At 31.9% G+C, this 22,955-nt stretch overlaps 4 protein-coding genes across 7 annotated transcripts; 1 reads left to right on the top strand and 3 right to left on the bottom strand.

The window, feature by feature from the left end:
* Positions 1 to 1,086: 1,086 nt before the first annotated feature.
* LOC120072214 (Protein phosphatase 2C family protein) lies at positions 1,087 to 4,997 on the top strand. Of its 2 annotated transcripts, none has more exons than XM_039024625.2 (8): positions 1,087 to 1,466; positions 1,923 to 2,175; positions 2,400 to 2,571; positions 2,675 to 2,892; positions 2,980 to 3,087; positions 3,177 to 3,302; positions 3,891 to 4,123; positions 4,587 to 4,997. In XM_039024625.2, the coding sequence occupies exons 2-8, from the start codon at positions 1,966 to 1,968 to the stop codon at positions 4,804 to 4,806; spliced, it is 1,287 nt and encodes a 428-aa protein (XP_038880553.1). In that variant the 5' UTR covers positions 1,087 to 1,466; positions 1,923 to 1,965; the 3' UTR covers positions 4,807 to 4,997. The 2 variants fall into 2 exon arrangements, with proteins under 2 accessions (XP_038880553.1, XP_038880554.1); XM_039024626.2 differs by having other exon boundaries at positions 1,448 to 1,709.
* Positions 4,998 to 6,775: 1,778 nt separating this feature from the next.
* On the bottom strand, positions 6,776 to 10,057 carry MTSSB (mitochondrially targeted single-stranded DNA binding protein). Its single transcript, XM_039022732.2, has 6 exons — positions 9,880 to 10,057; positions 9,493 to 9,674; positions 8,221 to 8,429; positions 8,051 to 8,151; positions 7,324 to 7,383; positions 6,776 to 7,215 (listed from the first exon to the last, which is right to left on the bottom strand). Exons 1-6 carry the CDS (start codon positions 9,950 to 9,952, stop codon positions 7,163 to 7,165), a joined length of 678 nt encoding a protein of 225 aa, XP_038878660.1. The 5' UTR covers positions 9,953 to 10,057; the 3' UTR covers positions 6,776 to 7,162.
* Positions 10,058 to 12,686: 2,629 nt separating this feature from the next.
* Positions 12,687 to 14,274, bottom strand: LOC120071528 (large ribosomal subunit protein eL39). 3 transcript variants are annotated; one of them, XM_039023853.2, is made up of 4 exons: positions 14,186 to 14,274; positions 13,199 to 13,250; positions 13,006 to 13,109; positions 12,687 to 12,907 (listed from the first exon to the last, which is right to left on the bottom strand). In XM_039023853.2, the coding sequence occupies exons 2-4, from the start codon at positions 13,199 to 13,201 to the stop codon at positions 12,859 to 12,861; spliced, it is 156 nt and encodes a 51-aa protein (XP_038879781.1). In that variant the 5' UTR covers positions 13,202 to 13,250; positions 14,186 to 14,274; the 3' UTR covers positions 12,687 to 12,858. The 3 variants fall into 3 exon arrangements, with proteins under 3 accessions (XP_038879781.1, XP_038879780.1, XP_090167034.1); XM_039023852.2 differs by having other exon boundaries at positions 14,238 to 14,274; XM_090310908.1 differs by lacking the exon at positions 14,186 to 14,274 and adding an exon at positions 13,365 to 13,388.
* Positions 14,275 to 16,420: 2,146 nt separating this feature from the next.
* Positions 16,421 to 18,478, bottom strand: LOC120072181 (putative protein phosphatase 2C 34; the record flags this gene model as incomplete). The annotated part of the gene is made up of 5 exons (XM_039024590.2): positions 16,421 to 16,668; positions 16,817 to 17,039; positions 17,135 to 17,258; positions 17,365 to 17,673; positions 18,203 to 18,478. Coding segments are annotated over 5 exons (1,137 nt in total), but the record flags the coding sequence as incomplete, so codon positions are not given.
* Positions 18,479 to 22,955: the final 4,477 nt, after the last annotated feature.

The raw sequence follows: 22,955 nt of genomic DNA, 5'->3' as shown, positions 1-22,955 counted from the left end.
AATAAAATATAAATTTAAGTTGAAAAATATTTTAAATGATTATCTTAAGGAAGAAATACTTTTTTGATCTCTAGGTTTGAGTCTAGTTTTCATTTGGTTCTTTGTTTCAAAATGTTACATGTTTAATCTTTAAGTTTTGAGTTTAGCTTCATTTTAGTCCATAAGTTTCAAAAAGTTATAATTTTACCTTTGATTTTGAGTTTTGTTTAGATTTGGTTCATAGATTTAAGAATTCACACTTTTAACCTTGATCTACAGGTTAAAAGTTTAAATCTTGAAATATAAGAACCAAATTTAAACAAATTCAAATTCCAAGGGTATATTTGAAATAATTTAAAACCTAAGATCTAAACTGAAATCAAACTCGAAACTTAGGGACCAAGTAGAAACAAATCCCAAAACTTAGGGACTAAAAAGTATTATTCTCTTTTTTAAAATATAAGCTATGAACAAGAAAAAAATTTCAAATTATGATGGTGAAGCTATTTAGTTATTATTGTTAACCACAATAATTTAACATTATTTACTAAATACTATGATCAAATTTTTTAAGATTAAAGCAAAAATTTACCAAACACTAATTTTAAACCATTATTTTAAAAGCTATCAATAACTTAAAATTAAGTTTTGAGTAAAAGAGTGGATAGCGATGCAATACTAAGCCTATAGACTATAGAATTTAGATATGATTTAAAAAGTAGAAGAAAAACCTTTAAAAATTGATTTTTTCATGGAATTTTAAATAATCAAAAGTAATTTGTAAAATTAAAAAAAAAATACTAATTTAACTTCGTTTTACACTTAATTTTTTTAAAAAAAGTTACCAATAATTACTTTAAAAATTAGGATAACTCGAAATGAAGTTGGAGTAAAAGAGTGGATAACAAGGCAAAACTAAGCCTAGGGCTATAGTATTTGATTAAAATCTAAAAAGTGGGAAAAAATAACTTTTGAAAAGCGATTTTTTTTCCCTTGAAATTTTAGATAATAAAAAGTAATTTGCAAAATTCAAAAAACAATTATGAAATATGGGGAAAGAAGGGGTAATTTGCAAATAGGAATAAGTAGTAGGATTAGAGTCAAAAGGACTAAAATGTGCAAAAAAAGGATAGTTGAAGGGTATTATAGGGATTTTGGAAAAACAATGTCATTATCAAAGACCTTGCCCAAAAATCCCATCTCCAACCCCACCTTTCCGCGTCTCTCTTCATCCCTCTCTCTCTCTCTCTCTCTCTCCCAATCAAATCACTGAAAAAAAAAAAAAAAAACTGTGGGTTTCTCTCTTTCACTTCATCTCTCTCTCTCTCTAGAATTTCTCGCTGAGAATTTTCCCCGCCATTCGATCGACCTTGCTATACCATTAGATAATTTCAAGGAAATTCAAGATTTTGTGAAATGGGGTTTCAGAAATCTCCTCTCTCCGATCCCCTTCGCTCGATCTGTTACTGACACTGAATGTACCACCTGTGAGTTCTGTGGTCCTTTAATTTTCCTAATTTTTATCGTCATTGTGGTTTTTCTTTCTCCTCACCAACCCCTTTGAATTTCCCCTCAATTTGTTCTTTGCTAGCTTTGTAGAAGAGGGAATTTGAGAGGCGTTTGATTGTGTTTGAATTTGAATTGATTCTGTGAGTTTGCATTTCTTGGGGTTGGGCTTGCTTGATTGGGTTCTTAGATGAACTTGGTGTTGTGCATTTCTTTCGTTTTGGGTTAGTTTTTCTTTTTGTTTATTCTTGTGTTACTGTGATTATGCTGCTGAATCGGTTTCTCAGGGTTTAGATCAGCCGGTGGGAATTATTCTTTTAACAGCTAGTTTGTGAGAATAGTTTGAGATTTTGGTTATTATGCTTTGGCAGAAGAAAAATCTTTGTGGGTTTATGATGTGAAGTTGAAAGACTCATTTAATTGATTTTAATGACCAGGAATTTGGGCTGTGTTTTTGGAAATGTCGAAACATAGGATGAAATGAGTCAGACAGAAGTATCAAGGATAAAGCCCCCTCTCGTTCCGCTCGCTACTTTGATCGGTCGCGAGCTGAGGAACGAGAAGGTTGAGAAACCTTTTGTGAAGTATGGACAGGCTGCTTTGGCAAAGAAAGGAGAGGATTACTTTCTGATCAAACCTGATTGCCAGCGTATTCCTGGGAATCCTTCCACTGCATTTTCTGTCTTTGCGGTATTATTTCCTTTCTAAACATTATTGTGTTCTTAGTTATCTGATAGATTAGGTACTTCTCTTGGTACATTAATACTGCGATTTCTGGAGAACTGGGAAAATAGGATGATTATGAGTCTTAGAAGGGATAAATTTCCATCTCAAATGGGATTTGCTGAGATTTCAAAAAGCATGTCTTGTGATTAAAGGAGAACATTGACGTTGATCGAACCTTCTATTTGCAGATTTTTGATGGACATAATGGCATTTCAGCTGCTATATTTGCAAAGGAACATTTATTGGAAAACGTCATAAGTGCAATTCCTCAAGGGGTCAATCGAGAAAAATGGCTTCAGGCGCTTCCCCGAGCACTAGTTGCTGGTTTCGTTAAAACTGACATAGAGTTTCAGCAGAAAGGTATGTGGCATGTTTTTAGGAGAGATTTCCTTCTTGTAGTTCTTCCTGAATACAAAATGCCCTTGTCTGCTGTGCTTTATGTCCCATTTAATCTTAATTGCAGGGGAAACTTCTGGGACTACTGTTACATTTGTTGTGATTGACGGGTGGACTGTTACTGTTGCATCCGTGGGAGATTCACGGTGCATATTAGACACCCAAGGAGGCGTGGTTTCTCTATTAACAGTTGATCATAGACTGGAGGAAAATGAGGAAGAGAGGGAACGTGTAACTGCAAGTGGTGGTGAGGTTGGGAGGCTCAATGTTTTTGGTGGGAATGAGGTATAATTTTGTACATCTCAACTGTTTCTAGTCTTACATTTAACTTTTATATATTATAACCACTATATCCTTGACTACTGTTCACAGGTCGGTCCTCTACGCTGCTGGCCTGGTGGCTTATGTCTTTCTAGGTCCATTGGTGATACAGATGTAGGAGAATATATTGTCCCAATACCACATGTTAAGCAAGTGAAGGTGACTTCTCATCCTATCAGTAATTGTTTGACTACTTATTTAGAATGTACCTTGACTATTCTGCTATCTTTCTCTTCTGTGTTATACAGCTTTCTAATGCTGGTGGAAGGCTGATTATTGCTTCTGATGGTATTTGGGACGCATTATCGTCTGAAATGGCTGCAAAGTCTTGTCGAGGTTTACCTGCAGAGCTTGCTGCCAAGCTGGTTGTGAAGGTAGGTTAAACAATGCATTTTAGTAGTATCAGAGGCAATGTTCTAAGAGGCTTTTGAGGCTTATGCCTTCAGCCAGGCCAAAAAAGTTGTGGCCTTGATCTTCCACCATTGGTTCATAAGGGGCTTAGGTCTCTAATATGAAGCTTACACCTCCAAGAAAATGCACCGAGCCTTATTCTCTTTACTCCTTGTGCAGTGACTCTAAAAATAAAATCAATACAATTTGTCATATTTTTCAAATATTTAAATATATACTGCAGCATAAGTTGTTAGCGTATAGCTCGTTACTACTTTTACCACTAAGGCTTAGGAAAACATTGGTGATAGAACGTAAACGCATAAGTCGTCCTATTAGTGGTAATAATTATGATTTTGAATTTGATATTTAGAATACTTATTTAAGAAAGTGAACTTTTTCTGGGATACTCTTTAGACTTAAATGTTTGCAATACTTTTTTTTTATTCTTTTGTTTTTAAATTGAGGCTTATGTGATGCACCTATGAGAAAAAGGAGCCTCAAGTTGTCTTTTTATTGTAGGAAGTACATTTCTTTTCAATCCTCTCAATTTTTATCTGTGCACATTGTAGGAGGCTTTGCGGTCAAGGGGGTTGAAGGATGATACAACTTGCTTAGTTGTTGATATTATCCCATCCGAGCAACCTATATTATTACCATCAACTCCAAGGAAGAAGCAAAATGTGCTTACCTCATTCTTTGGGAAGAAATATCCAAACTCTTTGGGAAAATCTGCTAACAAACTTTCTGCTGTTGGAGTTGTGGAGGAATTGTTTGAAGAAGGTTCTGCTATGCTTGCTGAAAGGTATGATTGATGCTTTTCTTTGGAGGATGAAGTAGGCTTTTAAATAGTATCGTGTTTGAATTAATATTTTCTTCTTTCTTGTGTTTAATAATATCGAATGGTGTCTGAAAGACGTTTTACTAGGATCGTTCTCATCATTTGTTGTACATCATACTTCTATTAACCAAATATCAAAGGAAGTTTATTTTTTATCCCACATGGAATTTAACCAAGACTGTTATTCTTCCTAACTTGTTATATTTTCTTCATTATTGATATATATCATACTATAATTAACCAGACACATTTGATTTTCTTTTTCATTGTTGATTTTTTTCTTTCTGATTCTGCCTAACCTGTTATAGTAATAGGAAAACAGCTGCTATTCTGCATTAATATTGCAATTTCCATCTGAAAGTGACTTATTTAAAACATGTTCAGTATCACTTTTTCCTGAACTTTCTCCCTGTCGATGAAAATGCAGGTTAGGCAAAGACTTTCCTTCGGATCCAAACTCAGGGATCTTCAAATGTGCAGTCTGTCAAGTGGATCAACCCCAAAACGAAAATTTGTCGATGAACTCGGGGCCTTTCTTTTCACCGTCATCAAAGCCATGGGAAGGTCCATTCCTCTGTGCAACTTGTCGAAGAAAGAAAGATGCCATGGAAGGAAAAAGGCCAATAAAACCTACAATAACGGTTTAATAATTTATCCCATAACATAGTATATGTTAATAACTTCATATAATTTTTTTTTCATCATCTGGCAGTGCGAGCATGGTTGTTTTTGTGTCTTTCCCCTGTGGTGATTGTTATAGATGTGTGTGTAAGAAAAATGAGGTTGAGATAAAAGAAAGAGTTGGTAGAAGAAAAGATGTTTTGGAGACTTCTAAAAAGCTTGCCTTTTCATTTGGTTTTCTTGCTCAGCTGTTGGACTGACCGACTGACAAGATAGACAAACATGATATCAGACAAAATTTCTTTGACTGTTTCATTGCTAACAACTTCAATTTTTAGAGTCAACTGTAGATTGTTTTGTGACTGTTCCATTCTTGTCTTAGCATTCTCTCTCATTTTGCTTCTATTTTGCTTGATAATTTGCATCCATTTCCATAGAAATTGCTTAAATTTAAACTTTTAACTCAAGATGACATTTGCAACTTTCCCTTGAACTCTTCAGCTTTGGTTCAAGGAAAATTTCAGTAGCTTTTCACTGCCATTCACATGTTTTTTTTTTTAAACCAGACTTGTAAAGAATAGTTTTGATTTGATATTAGTTTTTGAAAAAATTAACTTATAATCTATTTGATATTAGTTTTGGCTGACCCATTTTAGAGACCCAAAATGTTAAATGACCCCCCTCCCCCCCTTTTTTAAAAAATGCTAAATGAACTTCTGCAGATAAATTATTCTTCGACTAACTTCGGTAAAACCAGAGTTGATAGAATGGAAGAAAGCGAAAGAGAGACCGAGAGAGGGTGAAACCAAGAGAAAGCAAGATCGAGAGAGAACGAGACAATCAAATTTTGAGCCAGTTCCATAGAGATTTTGTTTTAATGCCAGGATTAAAGTTGTTAGCACATGCAATATAGGTAGAGCTCTGAAAAATCCATAAAGGGAGCGAGAGCAAAACCAAGAGAGAGAGCAAGATGCTTTTTTGCATGTGCGGGAGTGTATTTTGATAATTTTACTGACATTTGATGTCAACAAAGGGTCACTCGACATTCTTTAAAAAAAAAATAGAATCATTTGACATTTTATATCCAATTTTTGGGTCATTCGTACAAAAATTTCCAATCTATCTTCACCTATGAGTTTTTTTTTTTTTTTTTTTTTTTTTTTTTTTTTGGTATTATTTACCTTTTAAATGTGCTTTCAAAATTCAGGTCAAATTTAATTTAAAAACTAAAGTCTATTTTTTAAATTTGACTATAAATGCCTATGTTTCATTGGAAAAGGTGAATAGCTTATAAGCCTAATTTTTAAAAATTTAAAACTAAAAAGAAGACTATTTCATAACCATTTTGTTTTTGGTTTTAGTTTTTGAAAATTTAAGCCTATTTTCTTACATTTTTCAAGAATGATTTGTATCTTTTCTGATTAAAAATGTTGAATCTTAACCAAATTCTAAAGTCCAAAACAAGTATTTAAAAACTACTTTTTTAGTTTTTAAATTTTGACTTGGTTTTTGAGAACATGTGTAATAAATAGATAAGAAAGCAAGAAATTTAAGACAGGAGTATTTGTAAGCTTAATTTTCAAAAACAAAACATAAAAAATCAAATTAACAAGGCCTAAATAGAGTGATTCATCAATAGGAACCATTCCATGCCATAGGAAGTTGCTTCTTAGACTGTTGTTCAAGCATAGGCTGGTCACTGATTCAATCAACCTTCGAACCAAATGGCAGACGTCGACATCGTATTTTCACTCGAAAAAATTAAAATACTTTTCCTAGAGATTATTTTACATAGAAATAGCGAATAAAATAAATCACCAGAAAGATTGTTATAATCTCCTTTTGTATAGGGATCATCTGTAATCAAACAAGCCTTAACAATGAACAGCTACTATCTTCAAACCAAATGTTAGACGTTAACATCGTATTTAGTTCGACAGAAACAAAATACTTTTCTTAAAAATTATTTTAAATAGAAATAGGAAACAAAATAAGTCACTGGAAAGATTGTTATAATCTCCACTTATATAGGGATAAGTGTTAGTGTTATCAAACAAGCCTTAACAATGAACAGCTACAAGACTGTTTTGAACTAGTTTAATCTGTAGAATTCAAAATTATGATGCCTTCATTTTTAGGAATGCATTTGAAGAAGATTAAAGGCATCAGGAGTGACAATTTTTGTGAACCTAGAATATTCCCTTGCCAATCCAACACAAAACTGGCTTAAAGCCTTGAAGAAGAAAAATACTACAATGTTAATAAGCAATGACAGGAAGAGATTATGAGGGCTTGGTGGTTCAGTACTCAACTATGGCTAAATCGTTAAATGGCTAAAAGCCTCTCTCTCTATCGTGCTCAAATTACAAAGCTACACAAACTTCAACTGAGGTTTTCGGAAACAGGTGATGTCTCGTTCTGAAACAATCCTTCTTCTGTCAGTCACAAAAACCAACAAAATATAACACATCAGGTTGCGAGAGAGAATGAAAAAGTTGTCATTCTTAATGATTATATAAACAAATGCTAACAGACAAACTCACTTAAATCGTCCAGAGAAATATTGCTGGCACTTTCTCCGGGCTTTAAAAGGCGAAGCTTCCCTACAAAATGAAGCATGGCAGTTAAAGGAGTCCCTAATAAGGTCTTTCACAGGACACATTTGGACCAACATGTAACAAAAAGTACTATCTGTGTTTGGTTGTAAATAATTTTCTGTTCATACCGTATTAAGATAAGGATAAATTACCATTTTTGTCTCTATTGTACCTTTTTTTTTTTTTTTTTTCCAATTCGTTCCTTTGGCTTCAAGAATTTCAAATTGGTCCCCATGATTGGTAAATATCTCATAACACTAGAGAGAGTTTACCACATGCTGGCACTTTTCTTACTTGATACATATTCTTTAGACAACTCATTACCTCTCTATCACATCCAAAGAAAACACGGTATGTCCAAAGAAAATGTGTCATGTAAAATAATTGTGACTTTTGTTTGGAAAATCAAACAAAATAAAAGGGACCCTATTGGAACTTTTAAAATAAAATCTAAAGTAGGAATGATAGGAACTAATATGATAATTTAACCTTGTGATTATGAACATCCAAGAATCGCACATTTCTATGCTTAACATGACATTTAAGAAATAATGAAGTAGAGGCAGAAAGCACAGAAGTTATCAGATGACGACTTCATATTAATTCAGCGTTCAACTAATTCCAGAGAAGCATTGAAAAGGAAATAAAAAGATAATAGTATATGTTGCAATACCATCGCGTCGAACACATATTTCTGGAATATTTTTCACTTCACCACCAATGCTATCATTGTAGACTCTGGTCTCAATGTCGCCCTCAACATAAACCGATGCGCTGACAGTCCACCAAGAATCAGTGAAATTATACAGTCAAATCAGTTTTTATGAGAAGTTAAAATCATACTTTTTAACAAGTTGTTGAACTGCATAAGCACCAAGTGGTTCATTATGCACAGCAATACGATGCCACTGAGCAGGCCTTGGCAGGTCTTTTGCTTCAACAATTCGTTGGTCAAACATCCCGCCCGTTCCAACAGTAAAGATTGTTATCGTGCGCCCATTTCTCAAGATTTTCTGCACAGGGGCTTGCCCAACTCTTCCACAAATTATTGCCTGTAAACATTTGATCACATTTTAAAACAGAACAAGACATCATATTGGGGATCACTGACGCCTTCTTTCCCTGCAGAAGAATAACAAATTTGAAGACACATGATTTCCCTGGTTTTTCCCTCCTTTTCACATAACCTTATCGCCTGAATCAAAGATAACTTCTTTTGCTTAGTTGGGGTGGGGCTTAATACCTAAGACTTTGATATAATCCTCCAAGGAAGATATTTGATCAATTGCCAAAGAGAGAAAACTCTTGGCTGATACATTCAATTCAATTGCGTTCTTGTTTATTTTGTTTATTTTTATTTTTATTTTTATTTTATTTTTTTTGAATTACAAATAGAGAAATGTATATTCCACAAAAGATGAGAGCAGATAACCCTAGAGGCACAAGGTAGAGAAAAACCAGCCCCATAAGAAACTTAGTTATATTTAGCTGCTTAGTTAGTCTTTCTTGAAAGGTTAATTAAGTAGTACAATTTGTCAATAAATAGCAGATTATGAATCCAATTATCATGTGAGAATAACTCTTTCACCATCGGTGGCAGATTCTAGAACAACCAAAGTTCCAAAGATGGGTTTCTCCCAAAATCAATCTAATTGTTGCTTATCATCCCTCTCAAGTCTCACATACAAGCGATACTTACAAGATTTTTCTAGCTAAGAAACTGCTCATCCTACTTGCTCACCTGAAATTTTACAATACATCAAACTTCAAAGTTCAAGCTCTAGCCACATAAGTTCTCATTCTTGCCCTTGCTGACAACAATATCTGACTTAATCGCTACACCCCCTTCTTATTCTTTCTAAAATACGTAAAGTACACAAGAGGCTTCTCTTTCAGATCAGATTTCCATAAAACACAATAACAAAAGAAAGCAAGGCACTAGGCACGTTTTCTAAGAACAAAAAATAGGGAAGCTGTTCCTTTATTTTGGATAGTTTGTAACGAAAAAAAGTAAAACAATCACACTGAGTAACATCACAAGAACAGAACGGTCATTTATTGGGTAAAATTCCAACTTTTAAAAATGGAACACATCTGTAGACAAAGATCAGATACCTTATGTACGCCTCGATATCCCCAACCTCGCCTGGGATCCACACCCTGGGGCTGTAATTCGACCTTTTCATTAAAAAATTGATCATATTCATCTTCTTCTCCATTGTTCTTCTCAACATCTACGTCACTTTCAGAAGCATCGGTGGATAACCACAACTTCCAGCTTGTTTGTCGGCTTGCCACTACAACCAAACGTTCAATAATTATCCAAGCCATCCCTCCGGCACACACATTACAGTTAGATAAACCCAATACACAAAAATAGCCAAATTCTTGGTTGGGACACTCAAATTAAAAAGCATAAACAAGTTCCCCCATGTCTGACGACCTTTACGACACTTAACTACAGAAAGAACATACGCTTTAATTAACAGAGAGGAAGAATACCAAATGAAGTTGTGGGAAAATTTGAAGAAGAAATTCTGAAACGGTTGAGGAATCTCATTGCGACTGCGTTCATGTCGATCAACACACAGCAGAAATGGAAGCGAATCAGGGTAGAAGGAGGGTTTTGGGCTTTTCTACTTATTTATTTCTTTATTTATTTTTGCTACAAATGTTTCGAGAAATAAGGATTTAAACCATATTTTCCCAAATTTGTAGCCATTCAATTCTACTTTTAATGTCATTTTGCTACGTCATATTTTTAATTAATTTTATATTTAAATTAAATAGATTAATTAGGCGAGTGACCTTTTAAACCTATTTTTAAAAATTTAGGACTAAAATGACAAATTTAAAACATTATGAACCAAACATACCTATTCTTAAAAATTGAGATACCACTAAAATATTTTTTTCCTATCGATTTTTATCACCACTTCCGTTACTTTAGTGGTTGGACCAGTTATTTGAGATTCTTGATTATTCCATTCTTATGTTAGAAATGAATAATGGTCAAATAAGATCATTTTCTACTCGAGACCTCATAGTATGTTCTTTTTAATCTTGCGGGAGTTATAATTAATTATCGTTCATCTACTTCTATCAATTAGGAGTGGAAAGAAATAGATGTATACAACTATATGGTTTATTTTGTACACCTTGAGAGTTTTTTGTTTTGTTTTTTCTTTAATGGGAATTTTGAATATTGGTTTATATGGTTCTAATGAACCAAATTTGGAAACATCATCTAATCAATCGTATGAACTTAATCTCACGTATTTTGTGCATATTTAATAGTATTGATACATTCCAAAATGACCAAATGAACGTAGAATTACGAATTTAAAATTAAATCAAACACATTTTAAAAAGTTGGTGGAACAATTTTTTTTCTTTTTATTTATAAAATATGATACTTAATATACTAGTACTTGTATAATACCATACAAAAGAAAAAAAAAAGTCGAAAACAATCCTAAACCCTAAACTCATACTTAACAATTTCATGTTGATTAAAGAAATAAAAAAACAAACACATAACAAAATCCTAAACCCCAAGTAGAATTATACCTTGTTTTTTTGGTACTAGTTTATTTTCATATTGTTTATTCTCCTTTATTACTTCTTTCTCTTTTTTCTTCAGTGGTTCTACTCTTTCCTTTTTTCTATAGATATTATCTATTTTTTAGTATTTTTCAAAAAAAAAAAAGGTAAAAAAAAAAGACTAATCCAAATCAGATCGGATCGTCGGGAGTTCGATTGCCTTTCAAGGAAACCTGACCTAACCCAAACTACTTTTACCTCAAGTTTTTTTTTTTCTTTTTTAAGTTAACCATCAATAATAATCGATCATTACTTCTTTCCTGATTCATGATTTAATAATCTTTAACTTTACTTCCGTGCTTGATTATCAACAAACTTATAAATGTATCAAGGATTTAATAACCTTTTAACTTTACTTCAATGCTTGATTATCAACAAAATTATAAATGTATCAATTTACATATTCCTTCACAGTTAACTAGAAAAATATCGTGAGACATTTCATTATTTCAATTAAATTTCTAAAATATTATAACTAAACTAATTAAAAACCTTTATTTGAATCATATTTGAAAATCATCAATGCATCAATTCATATATATGATTTTTTTTAAATGTCGATTCAGTGATGTTTATCTAAATAAAACATAATAGAAGGTTTAAGCATAATAGAAGGTTTAAGTTTATACACTTATAAAAATTTAAAATTTAAATTAATACAATTATTAATACAATTATTAATTTAACATTTAATTGATACAACTACTTGTCAAAAAATAAATTGATATGAAAAAAAAAACGAAGATATGAGGTATTTTCAAGTTGGTTGCTGAAATTAACTACATACAACTTGATGAAACAAGGTATAAAAAATTTTCATCCATATACTCGAGTATCTTTGAACCTATTTTCTCCTATAGTTATTATTCATTATCTCCTAATTCGGACTCCAAATTTTTCAAGCTGTAAATTTAGTACTCATACAAAATAGTTGTATAAAAAAAAAAAAAGAAAAAAATGAACAAATTGCAAAAATCACACTTAAAATATAGTGGTAGTTACAACCATACCTTTAAACTTTCAATTTTAAAAATTGAGCTTTCAAACTTATATATTTGTTAAAATTCCCTAAAACTTACATAATTGTATAAATTATAATAACCATATAAATTTAGGAGTTCAATCTATTCATTTACAAGTCCAATTTCTAAATTTAAGACCTAATTTCAACACTTTTAGAAGTTTAAGAACCCAATTTTTACAATTGAAAATTTTAAGTATTAAATTACAATTACAATTACCACCATACTTCAAGGATGATTTTTGCAATTTGCTAAAAAAATCATTTATATGCTGTCTAATTTAACACTATGGTAGAAAATAGACAGCTGAGACAAACATAAAGTGAATGAAAGGTTAATGAACCAAAACCAAGATCCCAAAAATTTCCAAGAAAAATCGAGGAAATAAGACCCGATTTTTTTTATACCCGTGAATGCAAGACCAGCTTACGCGTACCTTGAACTAAAAACGGACTTCCAACCAAAATACTAGTCGGGAAATAGAATTAAAACACGCAAAAAGTTGTATCAGAAAAATTGGTTCGAATGTGCAAACCAAGCAACCTAGTCAGGTAGTACATGAATCATAAAAACAAGTTATAAATCAACAAAAATGTAGACACCAAAACTCATCTCATCCCCGTGAGGTACGAAGAAAAGCACCAAAACTGATATTGACTAAAGAATTGAAAATTACTCCAGATATAAATTGAACATAGATGTAATTCTAAAAGATCGCGAGTTCTCTTCAATAAGTCCTTAAATTAAGAGCAAAAAATTCAAATATCTAGTTCTATATCCTCTGTGTTCTCCACAATTAACATAAAACTTAAATAGGTTCAAAACAGGATGAAGAGCGAATCACATGAGAAACACCTCAAAATCCGAGTTTAGTGCGGCGCCAGTGCCTTCGCTTAGCATTATACCTGAAGAAGACATCAAAATATGACGTTAAATTTAAAACGAAGAAGAACAAAATGATAATATGATTAGAGATGGAACCAAAGAGTTAAAAGAAAAAGACCTGATGGTGTTGTCAGTCCTCAACCGAATCCAGTGAGGAATAGGCCTGTTCTGTCTCATCTTCTTGGCCAACTTCTTCTTGATTCTGAAGGTCTTGTGAGACGGCTGTAGACGTAAAGAAAAAAAAAAAACTCACATTGTAAAAACACAATCTCACGAAATACAAAAATCACTCTAAAGAAAGAAACAGTTACCATCTTCAAAATTCAGGAATTGGCCAACGACAGCAAGTCAGAAACAAATTGCCTGATCCAGGAAGAATCAACATCAAGATATAAACCAAATGAACAAAATAAAAGAGAATGAATAGTTCTGCATTGAAGCTCAGACTGAAAAAAAGGAAATTCATATTCTACAAACATTTTATTTTCTTTTTTCTTTTCTTCGTTTTGGTGTGTCCACAAGAGTCTCGATGGATTCACCACCACATCTATGGTATTCAAATATTTAAATGAACAAAGTTACAGTAAAATTCTGTAAACTGCATACCAAAATCATGGGGAAAAAAAAACTTGAATGATATTGAAACTTACTAATCAGGCAATAAACTCAGACTAGTACTTATATTACAAAACTAAGGATCAATACAGCTAAATTAAGGGCATGTTTGGACTAACTAGGGAAGAAAAAGTGCTTTTCAAAAAAATCATTTTTATTTAAACTCTTTTGATACGAACCGTTTAAAATTAACTTTGAAAGTGTTTCAAAAACTATTCTGAACGGTTACCAAACACTATAATTTTTTTCTAAAATTACTTATTTTCAGAATTAAATAATCCAAACACACCCAAGAGTTTATTCTACCAAATTAACATACACACACACAAGAACCTACAGTAAGTATATACACCCAAAATCGGTAGTACTCCACTCCCTACACCGGAAAATTCCAGACTCTAAAACGCCTTAAAAAATGGAACTGTTGATCTAATAATTCAACAAATAGCGCAACAGTTCCAAAGTTCCCCAATTTTCAATCTCTAAACAATCAAAACCTGCGTTCTCGTTAGCCTAATAAATCCAAAATCATTCCACAAATTGACAATACAATGTATGACACACAGGTCTACAAAAACGAATCGAAATTGTAAGGCTAACAACCCGAGGAACTCTGTAACTGTAATCCTAAAGAACGAGTTCATAAATCAAGTTGATAGAGATTCAAGAAATTGAAGTTCTACCGAAAATGAAGCAGAGATAACCAACAGCAGAGAGGAGGAGAAGGAAGATTACCTGAGAGAGCAAGGTGAAGAAGTGGCCGTTCTCTGTTAGCTCAGGGAAGCAACAATGGATTAGGGTTTTAGGAGTATTCATCGGGTTTGGGCTTCGAATAAATGGGCCCAATATTCGTGTCAAGTAAAAATTGGAGGCCCATTGAAAAAAAAAAAAGCTCATAACTATGTCCGCATACTTTTAAGAGGTAATAATTAAGTGTATAACAACATTTTTAAAGAATTACAAATATAGCAAAATCTATTTGGTGATAAACTCTTATTAATGATAGACTCCTACCAGTAATATAGTTTATCATCGATACACTCTGAGAATTGGATATAAATTTTGCTATATCTGTAAATTATTTTGTATTGTGCTATATCTACTAATGTTTTCTATATTTGCAACCGTCTTTTTTTTTTTTTATTTTTTATTTTATTGACATAACAAAATTTTAAGTTCTATTTGAAAGAATGACAAAGAAAATAATATTCAATAAGATTTATAGTATTGAGTAGTGTTTTCACTTTTTATTAATCTAAAATGCCCTCAACAATGTATCTTTGCTCAAATTTCACATTTTCACTCAAATTTGAATTAACTCCTTTTTTATTTTAAATTCCACAATATCTTTTTTTGTACTTTATCTTATGACTAATGTCGGTTATTTTAAACTCACTCCAAAACGATTTGTATGTTGTAGTTGACCACATTCCATCTCGACAACATGATGTAAGTGTACAAAGATATCAACAACTACTTTGTTTAATCAATACACTATAATTTATCACAGTTACATTATAATTAATCTGTTAGTCATATTTTTTAGGTGATTCTTATTCCCTTGCGAAGAAAGTCTAGGTATACTTTGTGTTTTCAAGTTTAGATTTTAACAAGTATCCCACCTATGTTTTCAAAACTAGAAAATAAAACTTTTCCTAATTCGAAATTTTTTTATTTAGTGATGTATTTTGAATAAAAAAAATCTTGGATTATTATGATTTTTTTTGTTCTAATTAAAATTTTTCTTGTTTAGATAAAATGTATTCTGAATACAACAACATTTGGTTTGTTATAATTGAAAAATCTCTATATTTTTTTTAGGTTTTCTTAATTAATATTTCTTTGTTTATATAAATTGTATTTGAATACCAAAAATTTTAGTTGATCATGATTTAAACATATATATATATATATATATATTAGAATAAATCAGTAATCTGTATCTTATGAGGTATATATCGATCATGTGTTAATAATTAATTAATAATCTCTAAAACTACTTTGCTTTTCAAATTTGGGATCATCTTTCTATTTTTCAAAATGAAACGTTAAAATTTGTCATTCTTCTAGTATGGTTTTTTTTTTTGTTTTTTTGTTTTTTTTTTGTAAAAAAAAGTTTATTACTATAGTTTTGAAAATTAACATATTACAAGCACATCCTCGACTTTGACAAGAACCTCCTCGATCTTCCCTTCGTGATGAGCCATTGAGCGACAAGCTAGATATAAAGTTAGCTTTGTTTGTTCGGCTTCACTAAGCCTAGTTGCTTGAAAACAATAAGGACATAGATTAATACCTTAATAACTCCATAAAAGAGCTATTTTATACCCTAATCTTCTTCGTTTAAGATGTTTTATATGTTCATATGTTCATATTTATAAAAAATCAAGTATAAAGTATATTCTAAAGTATTTAGGGTGAATCAGGTCAAATGGGATCATGTAGATGCTTATTCAAGTAACTGGGCTTCAAGAATGTGAAATAACGAAAACATCCCTGTCCAAGAGCATTGTAATACTTCTCAACGTTGTAGATTAACGCTTGAAGACATAAATGTAGCGTCACAATAGTATTCCACAATGTCGTGACGCTCTCACAATGTCCTAGATATATATTTTATTTCATTTGAGGTTATAGAGTGAAGAGCTTTATGTCGAGTTTAGTTCGATTTTGGCCAAAACCCATGAGTTTTACTTGGCATGAAAAAAATGTCATATGTCAATTTCAAGTTCATTCCTTTATCTATGGTAACTACAACAAATTCCTCTTTAGTTGTATCTCTTTCTTGTTTAACTTTTAATTTGAGCAATTCAAAATGCTTTGAAATTATATCAATGTGGTACAATAAAAGCTTCTAAAGCTAACCAACATCCCATTTTGAGATTAGCATCTTGTAGTAACAAGTAACTCGAAAGAGCGAACACAAACATTGAAATTCTTTTTTATTTTTCTAGAATGGAGCTACAATATACCAAAAGATTGTTGATGCAAAGGTGCAGAATGGAGGTAGAGGACGATAACCGACATGTCATCCGCTGCGATTCTCGGCCTCTTCCGCTTCCATGCTCGAGTAGCATACTCAACCAGTCGCCGAGCAGATTTTTCTCGATCTATAGTTGAATGTACGATCTGCACGGCTTCTTGATTCGAGACCGCGTCCCATATATGATAGAAATAGATGAAACATTTGATACTACTAGGACTATACTACCATAATATTGTGTATTTGTTCATTTAGCTTGATGAGAACAATCACTTGCTAAAGGAAGAGTGTCATTTTTTAGCTGAGAAAAACAAATGTGAAAAGGCTTACCCCATCAGTTGCTAGTACAACAAATAAGTCTTTGTTGGTTACACTTCTTTGTGTTACATCAGGCATGGAAATAAGTCCAAAATTCTTAATGCAAAAAGCGCCAAATGATCTTGACATTGACAACCCCGGCGTTTCCTCATCCGACAACCAAATACGATGGGTCCCTGGTTCGTCTCGCAAGCAAAAAACCCTCCCATTGCATTGTGTTATTCTCTCAACTTCCTCTTAAACATAACAAATAACCAAAAATGTTGGAGCTTTAATTTGTATATACTCTCCATTTTCAATCCTCATTTTGTATACAAAGAGAGGAACGAACGAGGTAGATTCGGTTTGAAATCGACAGTGAACTGAATTAGTGATGGGATCGGGTTTCCATCATTAGAAGTCGTAGCCAACACGGCCCGAGAGTCGCCAAGGTTTGCAATGACTAGTATATCACCCTAAATAATCACAAGTTCGTATAATAAGTCACAAAACTTGATAAAGAAAATGAACACTAACTAGGAATCATATAGAAGGGACGAAACACAACAAATATAACATTACTTGTCGAACGATGGAAAGGGCCGTTGTTCCGCTATGAAACGTGTCAATTTTACGGTGTCGCTCGAGTTCTTGATCAACCATAGCACAGGCTTCTATGTAAGAATGCTCCCACAAATTGAATTGTAGATGTGTTTTACTTGAGTTGAGTTCCAAATGTGGGCAAAGAGAAGTTTGAACTACTGCTTCTTGCCAATTGCAAAGCAGAGCAGTTGGCATTAACTCTCTAACCTTTTTTGCAACAAAATGGCCCCATGGTCCATGCCCATCAAAAACCCCACAAAATATCATATCCTTTTGATATCCAAATTCCTATCATCAAAAACAGTTTTCTACATTTCAAAACTCAAACAAAGAACCAAAAAACAAAAACATCATTTTTCCTATCACTTTTCTTAATTCAAAATATGAATAGTTCTCTTTGAATTTTTCATTCGACAAGCACAAGAAAGCAACGGTTGGAAGGCTTTGAATTTGTTATTTGCACTTTGAATGACCAAGCATGGATCTTGTTGAGTTATATTGTATTTATGTTATTTACTATTTTGGCCCTAAAGTTTAGAGGAGTAGTACGCTATATTTAAACTCTCCGACTTTAGATGTGCCTCTATAATTTGAAATCTAATATCTTCTCTCTAATAATAAAATCGCCCTCTCCTTATATCCGTGAACGTAGCAAATATACTATCGATTTCTTTACTCTATACATTTTCTCACCTTCTTTGATTATCGATTTCATAACAACAACTATATTCAACATCTTTCGTACTTTCTTAATTTAAAACTCTTATTTCAAGCAACAATCATGAAGAAAAAGTTCTTGTAAGCTATATTTGCATACCTCCCACACAATGCAACAGTCCTGATTGACTCCTTTCTCAACTCTCTTTGAAAAACTCGAGACAAAGTTGCTCGAACCATCGATATTTATACTCACAGAACCATGGATGATCAAATCCTTCTTCTTTGTTGACTTTGCCATTGCTTCTGCAACTTCTCTTCTACTTACATTAGAAGCATTTTCAGAGTTTCTCCGTTTCTTAGGAGTTAGTGACTTTGTTAATTCATTGACCTTCAAGAACAAGTTCTTTATTGCCTTTTCGATGTACAATCGGTTTCATGTATTCGTCGTTCTCGCCTGAGTCCTAGTTAATGAAAACTTTGATCTTATAGTGTTAAATAAAATATTTCAATGATATAAGTGGAAATAAACAAATATTGCTAAAAGGATGTATTCTTTTCATCATCTCATTGATTACTTTGTTTGGTTTCTATTTGTTTCTTCTCACTCTCTCTTTACAAACATTTTGTACACAACCAAAAAGAATGTTATTTGAGAGTAAAATACATAATCTGACTAAAAAGGTTTACGGACTCAAATTTTAAATTTAGAACCAAATGCATAGACAATGAATCTAATATACCAAATATGGAATATTCTTTCTATGTAGAATGGTATAATATTGTCCATTTTACACCTAATTTTACTTTTGAATTATTTCTAAAGTAAAAATGTCTCATTTACTAATAAATGAATATGAAGAGATACAATGTCCTTACTTTCAAATCGAGGATCATTCTTATTTCTAACTAAGGCGAGACGAGACTAAGTTTGTATCTCGACAAACATGGATGAATGACGATTACATCGAGTTTTCATTATTAGTACTATCTTTTAATAGTAGAAAGTTTGAAATGAAAAATAATATTATAAGTTGTTGGTTACCCCAAACAAAAGGGTAGGTTACAAAGAATCTTCTAATGTATTTTCCATCAATCCGTTGATCAGTGTAATCCACCGATTAAATCTTATTAAAGTTCATAGACTTGTTTAGTCACTGAAAAAATGAGAGAAAAAGTTGGATTTGTTTATAAAACAATGTTTCTACAAAATCTTGATGGCCTCATGTAAAAGATCATCGGATGCAAAATAAAATTAAGGGATAAAAAAATATATCTGTCAATCTCGTAGTTTTATTGAAGCAATGATTTAGACTATAAGGGAGTATTTAGGTCTCCAACTTGAAGTTGGTGGATTGGGCTATTATAGTCCATTCCATGTTCGCCGCTCTCATTATAATTGTTAGTGCTTCCAACAATTATAACCTACCATTAATTAAAGTATTAATATTTCAAATCTCTTTTTGTTACTGTGTTCACTGTTTACAATTTCCTACTCATCCTCTTTTTTTTATTGTTACAGTGTTTACTATTTTCTATACAGACTAAAATAATTTACATCCGTCCTAAACACAGATTATTATAGTCCAAATTAAAATAGTCTGCATCCCAAACACGGACTTTTATAACTTACAGGTTATTAACCCACAAACTATAGGAACCATTGACTATAATAACTAACTCAGCGTCTCAAACGTGCCCTCTAAATGTTATTCCTGAGCAAGAACATTTGCTACTCTGAATATTATATCAATAAGAGAACTTGAGGTGGAAGATTTGCTACTTAAAGTATTAGCATTAGAAAAATTAACCCAAAAAAAATCTCTTATGTAATAAATATCCAGCCGCCTGTCAACCCTTTGGGACTGTCTTATTCAATATTAGTTCAACTACTCATTTACCCACAAATGTAATAAAGGTATTGGGTTTGATAATAATGATATCCCCATCGAACTAAAGCTAGCTGTCACCCAACTAGAAGTAAGAGATATAATGATTGCACAAATTTACGTTCTTGTCCTTTTAATTGAAGTAATGATTTATCTTCCATTTGATAACTATTTCGTTTTTTATTTTTTATTTTTGAAACTTAAGCTTATAAAAACTATTTTCATCTTCAAATTTCTTCATTTGTTATCTATCTTTTACTAATGATTTTAAAAACTAAAAAAATAGCTTTTAAAAATTTAGATTTCAACCATTGTACTTAGAAAAATACAAATAATTGTAAAAAAAAAAAAATAGACTTAATTTTCAAAAACAAGAAACAAAATACTAAATATTAAGAATGTAAAATCGAAGATTAAATTGAATTTATAAACAAAAATGGTTCTAATCATTTCAAAACTGTCCTAAAAACTTCACATACTAAAATGTCACAAATTTAAAACCGAAAATTATTAGGACTAAATATATCATCACTTTAATGAGATTACCTGATCAAATGTGGTTTTTTAAACCATTATTCTAAGCATTTGGAAAGAGAAAACAAAAAAGGCAAAAATAAATAAATGACGCTAGTAAAAAGAAAACCAAAAACAGCAAACAGAAAAAGAGAAAAAAAAAAAAAAAAGCAGTAATGTGACATAGTAAGAACCTTGATTTTCCAGGAAAATGGAAGCTAAAGCACCGGAATCTGAAGCATTGATCGGAAATATGAAACTTCGGTAAAACTCCGGCGACCCACGACAGCGGAGAGAGAAACAATCGGCTGAAACGGATCGAATTCCATGTCGATTCTTTTTAATTTTCTCGAGAAACAAACAGAAAGAAAACCAAAAATCGAACTAAGAGGGGTCTCCAGATTTGGTGTATTTGAAAATGATTTTTTCCCCTTAAAAAAGTTGAGTTCGATCGATAATGTGCAACATATGGGAGAGTTTCTTGAGCATTAAATAAACAGAGATTAGAGAAATTGTTTAGTTTACGCAAAGGATATGAATCATATGAATAATATGATATTGTATTACCTCGTTTTTCATGGAGGAGGTCAAAACTGACCACCCAATAATTGAAACTTTTTTCTTTTCATATTTTGGTGGATTTAAAATCGGATAATTATCTAAAATAATAAAACTGTTCAAAATATCTTCAAGTATAACAAAATGTCACCATTTATTGGCGATAGATTACAATAAACATCTATTTATGAGCAATAGACCACAATAGATATCTATGGTAGTTAGTGACATTTTGTTATATTTAGTTTATACTCTATTTAAAAATGATCTTTTAAAATCTTTGCCAATTTATTTGGGTGTTTTTTCTTATTTTAAATGTTTCTATTTTAGCCTCATGATTCTTGTGTGTGAGAGTTTTTTATTAATAATTTTTTAAAAATTTATTATAATTATATAATAGATCGGAAACTTATTAGGGAATAATTGAACTTTGATCCTCACATTTTTAAAACATAATAAAATTGTAAAATATTGAAAAAAAAAGCCTTACACACATGATAATGTGAGAATGGAATCTTTTTTAAATAATGTTATTTTAATAATTATTAACAAAAATAGGGTTGGGCTGAAAGTATTGACAAAAATAGGGTAATGGAATTGTGGACCCGATACACAATTACACCTAAATCATGAACGAGGTCCACGACTTTCTTAGCACCATGTGAATCTGCCATACCTGGTAGTGACCTGGCATACGTGTATTTCCACATGTACAAATATGTAGCGTTGACTAGGTAATCGTGGATAAGGTCCACGGCTACCCTAAATCGTGTATGGGGTACGCGACTTAGTGGTCCTAAAAGCAGTCTCACGACATTCTCCCTCCACTTTCTTTCCCATCTCAAACTTCCTCCCTTTCTGCCTCTTTCTCAGAATTGTTGTCTGCCGCCATCTGCCATTCGCCGCGTCCACCATTGTCGTTGTTCTTTCTACCGTCACTGATCATAGGTAAAGTTTTGTTTTTTTTTCCTCAATATATGTGATTCTACTCCATAGATCTACTATTTTTTTTTTTTTAAATATATGCATAAAAAACTATAGTTTTGATCTATTTTGGTTGAAAATTTGTGATTGTGCTCCATAGCTATAGTATTGTATATGATTTGAATTGTTTTATTTATTTATTATTTTGTAGTTTAATATTATAAGTTAGACTGAACATTTGGGTTATAGTTGGTTTTTTTATTTTAAAATAAAATATTTGGACTGGTCATAAAATAATATTTGGTCTGTTTGGAGTTTTGATCTATTTTGACTGTTTGGACTTTTTTATGTAATCAATTTTGTTACATAATTTATATTTGTTATGTAATGGATTTTGTTATGTAACGGACTTTGTTATGGAATTGACTACATTTATATGTGTTTATACTCTTTTAGTGTTTGTGAATAATTGATCCTAGTCCTTCTAATCCTATGGAACTATATCAACAAAATATTCATCTTTACCATCGATATGGAATTGTTCTTCTATTGTAATTTTTGTTGGGATTGTTGTCCTAATTCTCCCAAAATCTCGTTGTTTGTAATATATACACATTATTATGAATAAAATAAGAGTTATTTTATCTGGCATTTACTCACATCCAATAAACAAACCTTCATGGTTATCGTATGTAAACTTAAGCATGTATACGAGATATGCAAGTGGATCATGTCTTAAGTGATAATCTAAATAGGTTTGTAGTATAAGAATTAAAGTGAGATACCTGATCCTGGTGACACTATGGATACGACCTGTTTTGTAGAGGTTTGCAAGTGTTGTGAACTACTATAGATGATAGATCCTGACCATTCATGTAGAGACATGTGAGCGGGGGTGTCCTATACAAAGAGTTTGTATAAGATCGGACCACAAGATGATTCGTCTCTGTATATAATGTCGTTGATACTGGAGACTTACATTTCACCTAAACGACCATAGGTGACATGACCTCAATCCTGAGTAGTTTG

Source organism: Benincasa hispida, chromosome 2, assembly GCF_027475165.1.
Source record: "Benincasa hispida cultivar pf3 chromosome 2, pf3_genome.v1.1, whole genome shotgun sequence".
Lineage (NCBI taxonomy): Eukaryota > Viridiplantae > Streptophyta > Magnoliopsida > Cucurbitales > Cucurbitaceae > Benincasa > Benincasa hispida.
Note: the sequence above shows the minus strand (reverse complement) of the source record. Positions and strands in the feature narration are given on the sequence as shown.

Excerpts from the sequence above, each read along its gene's own strand:
- LOC120072214 (XM_039024625.2), top strand. The coding sequence starts at position 1,966 with ATGAGTCAGACAGAAGTATCAAGGATAAAGCCCCCTCTCGTTCCGCTC. Across the intron at positions 2,176-2,399 it reads CTGCATTTTCTGTCTTTGCG|ATTTTTGATGGACATAATGG; the intron begins GTATTATTTCCT and ends TTCTATTTGCAG. Across the intron at positions 4,124-4,586 it reads TCTGCTATGCTTGCTGAAAG|GTTAGGCAAAGACTTTCCTT; the intron begins GTATGATTGATG and ends ATGAAAATGCAG.
- MTSSB (XM_039022732.2), bottom strand. The coding sequence starts at position 9,952 with ATGAACGCAGTCGCAATGAGATTCCTCAACCGTTTCAGAATTTCTTCT. Across the intron at positions 8,430-9,492 it reads GATATCGAGGCGTACATAAG|GCAATAATTTGTGGAAGAGT; the intron begins GTATCTGATCTT and ends AAATGTTTACAG. Across the intron at positions 7,384-8,050 it reads AATATGTGTTCGACGCGATG|GGAAGCTTCGCCTTTTAAAG; the intron begins GTATTGCAACAT and ends TTCATTTTGTAG.
- LOC120071528 (XM_039023853.2), bottom strand. Across the intron at positions 12,908-13,005 it reads AGGACTGACAACACCATCAG|GTATAATGCTAAGCGAAGGC; the intron begins GTCTTTTTCTTT and ends TGTCTTCTTCAG.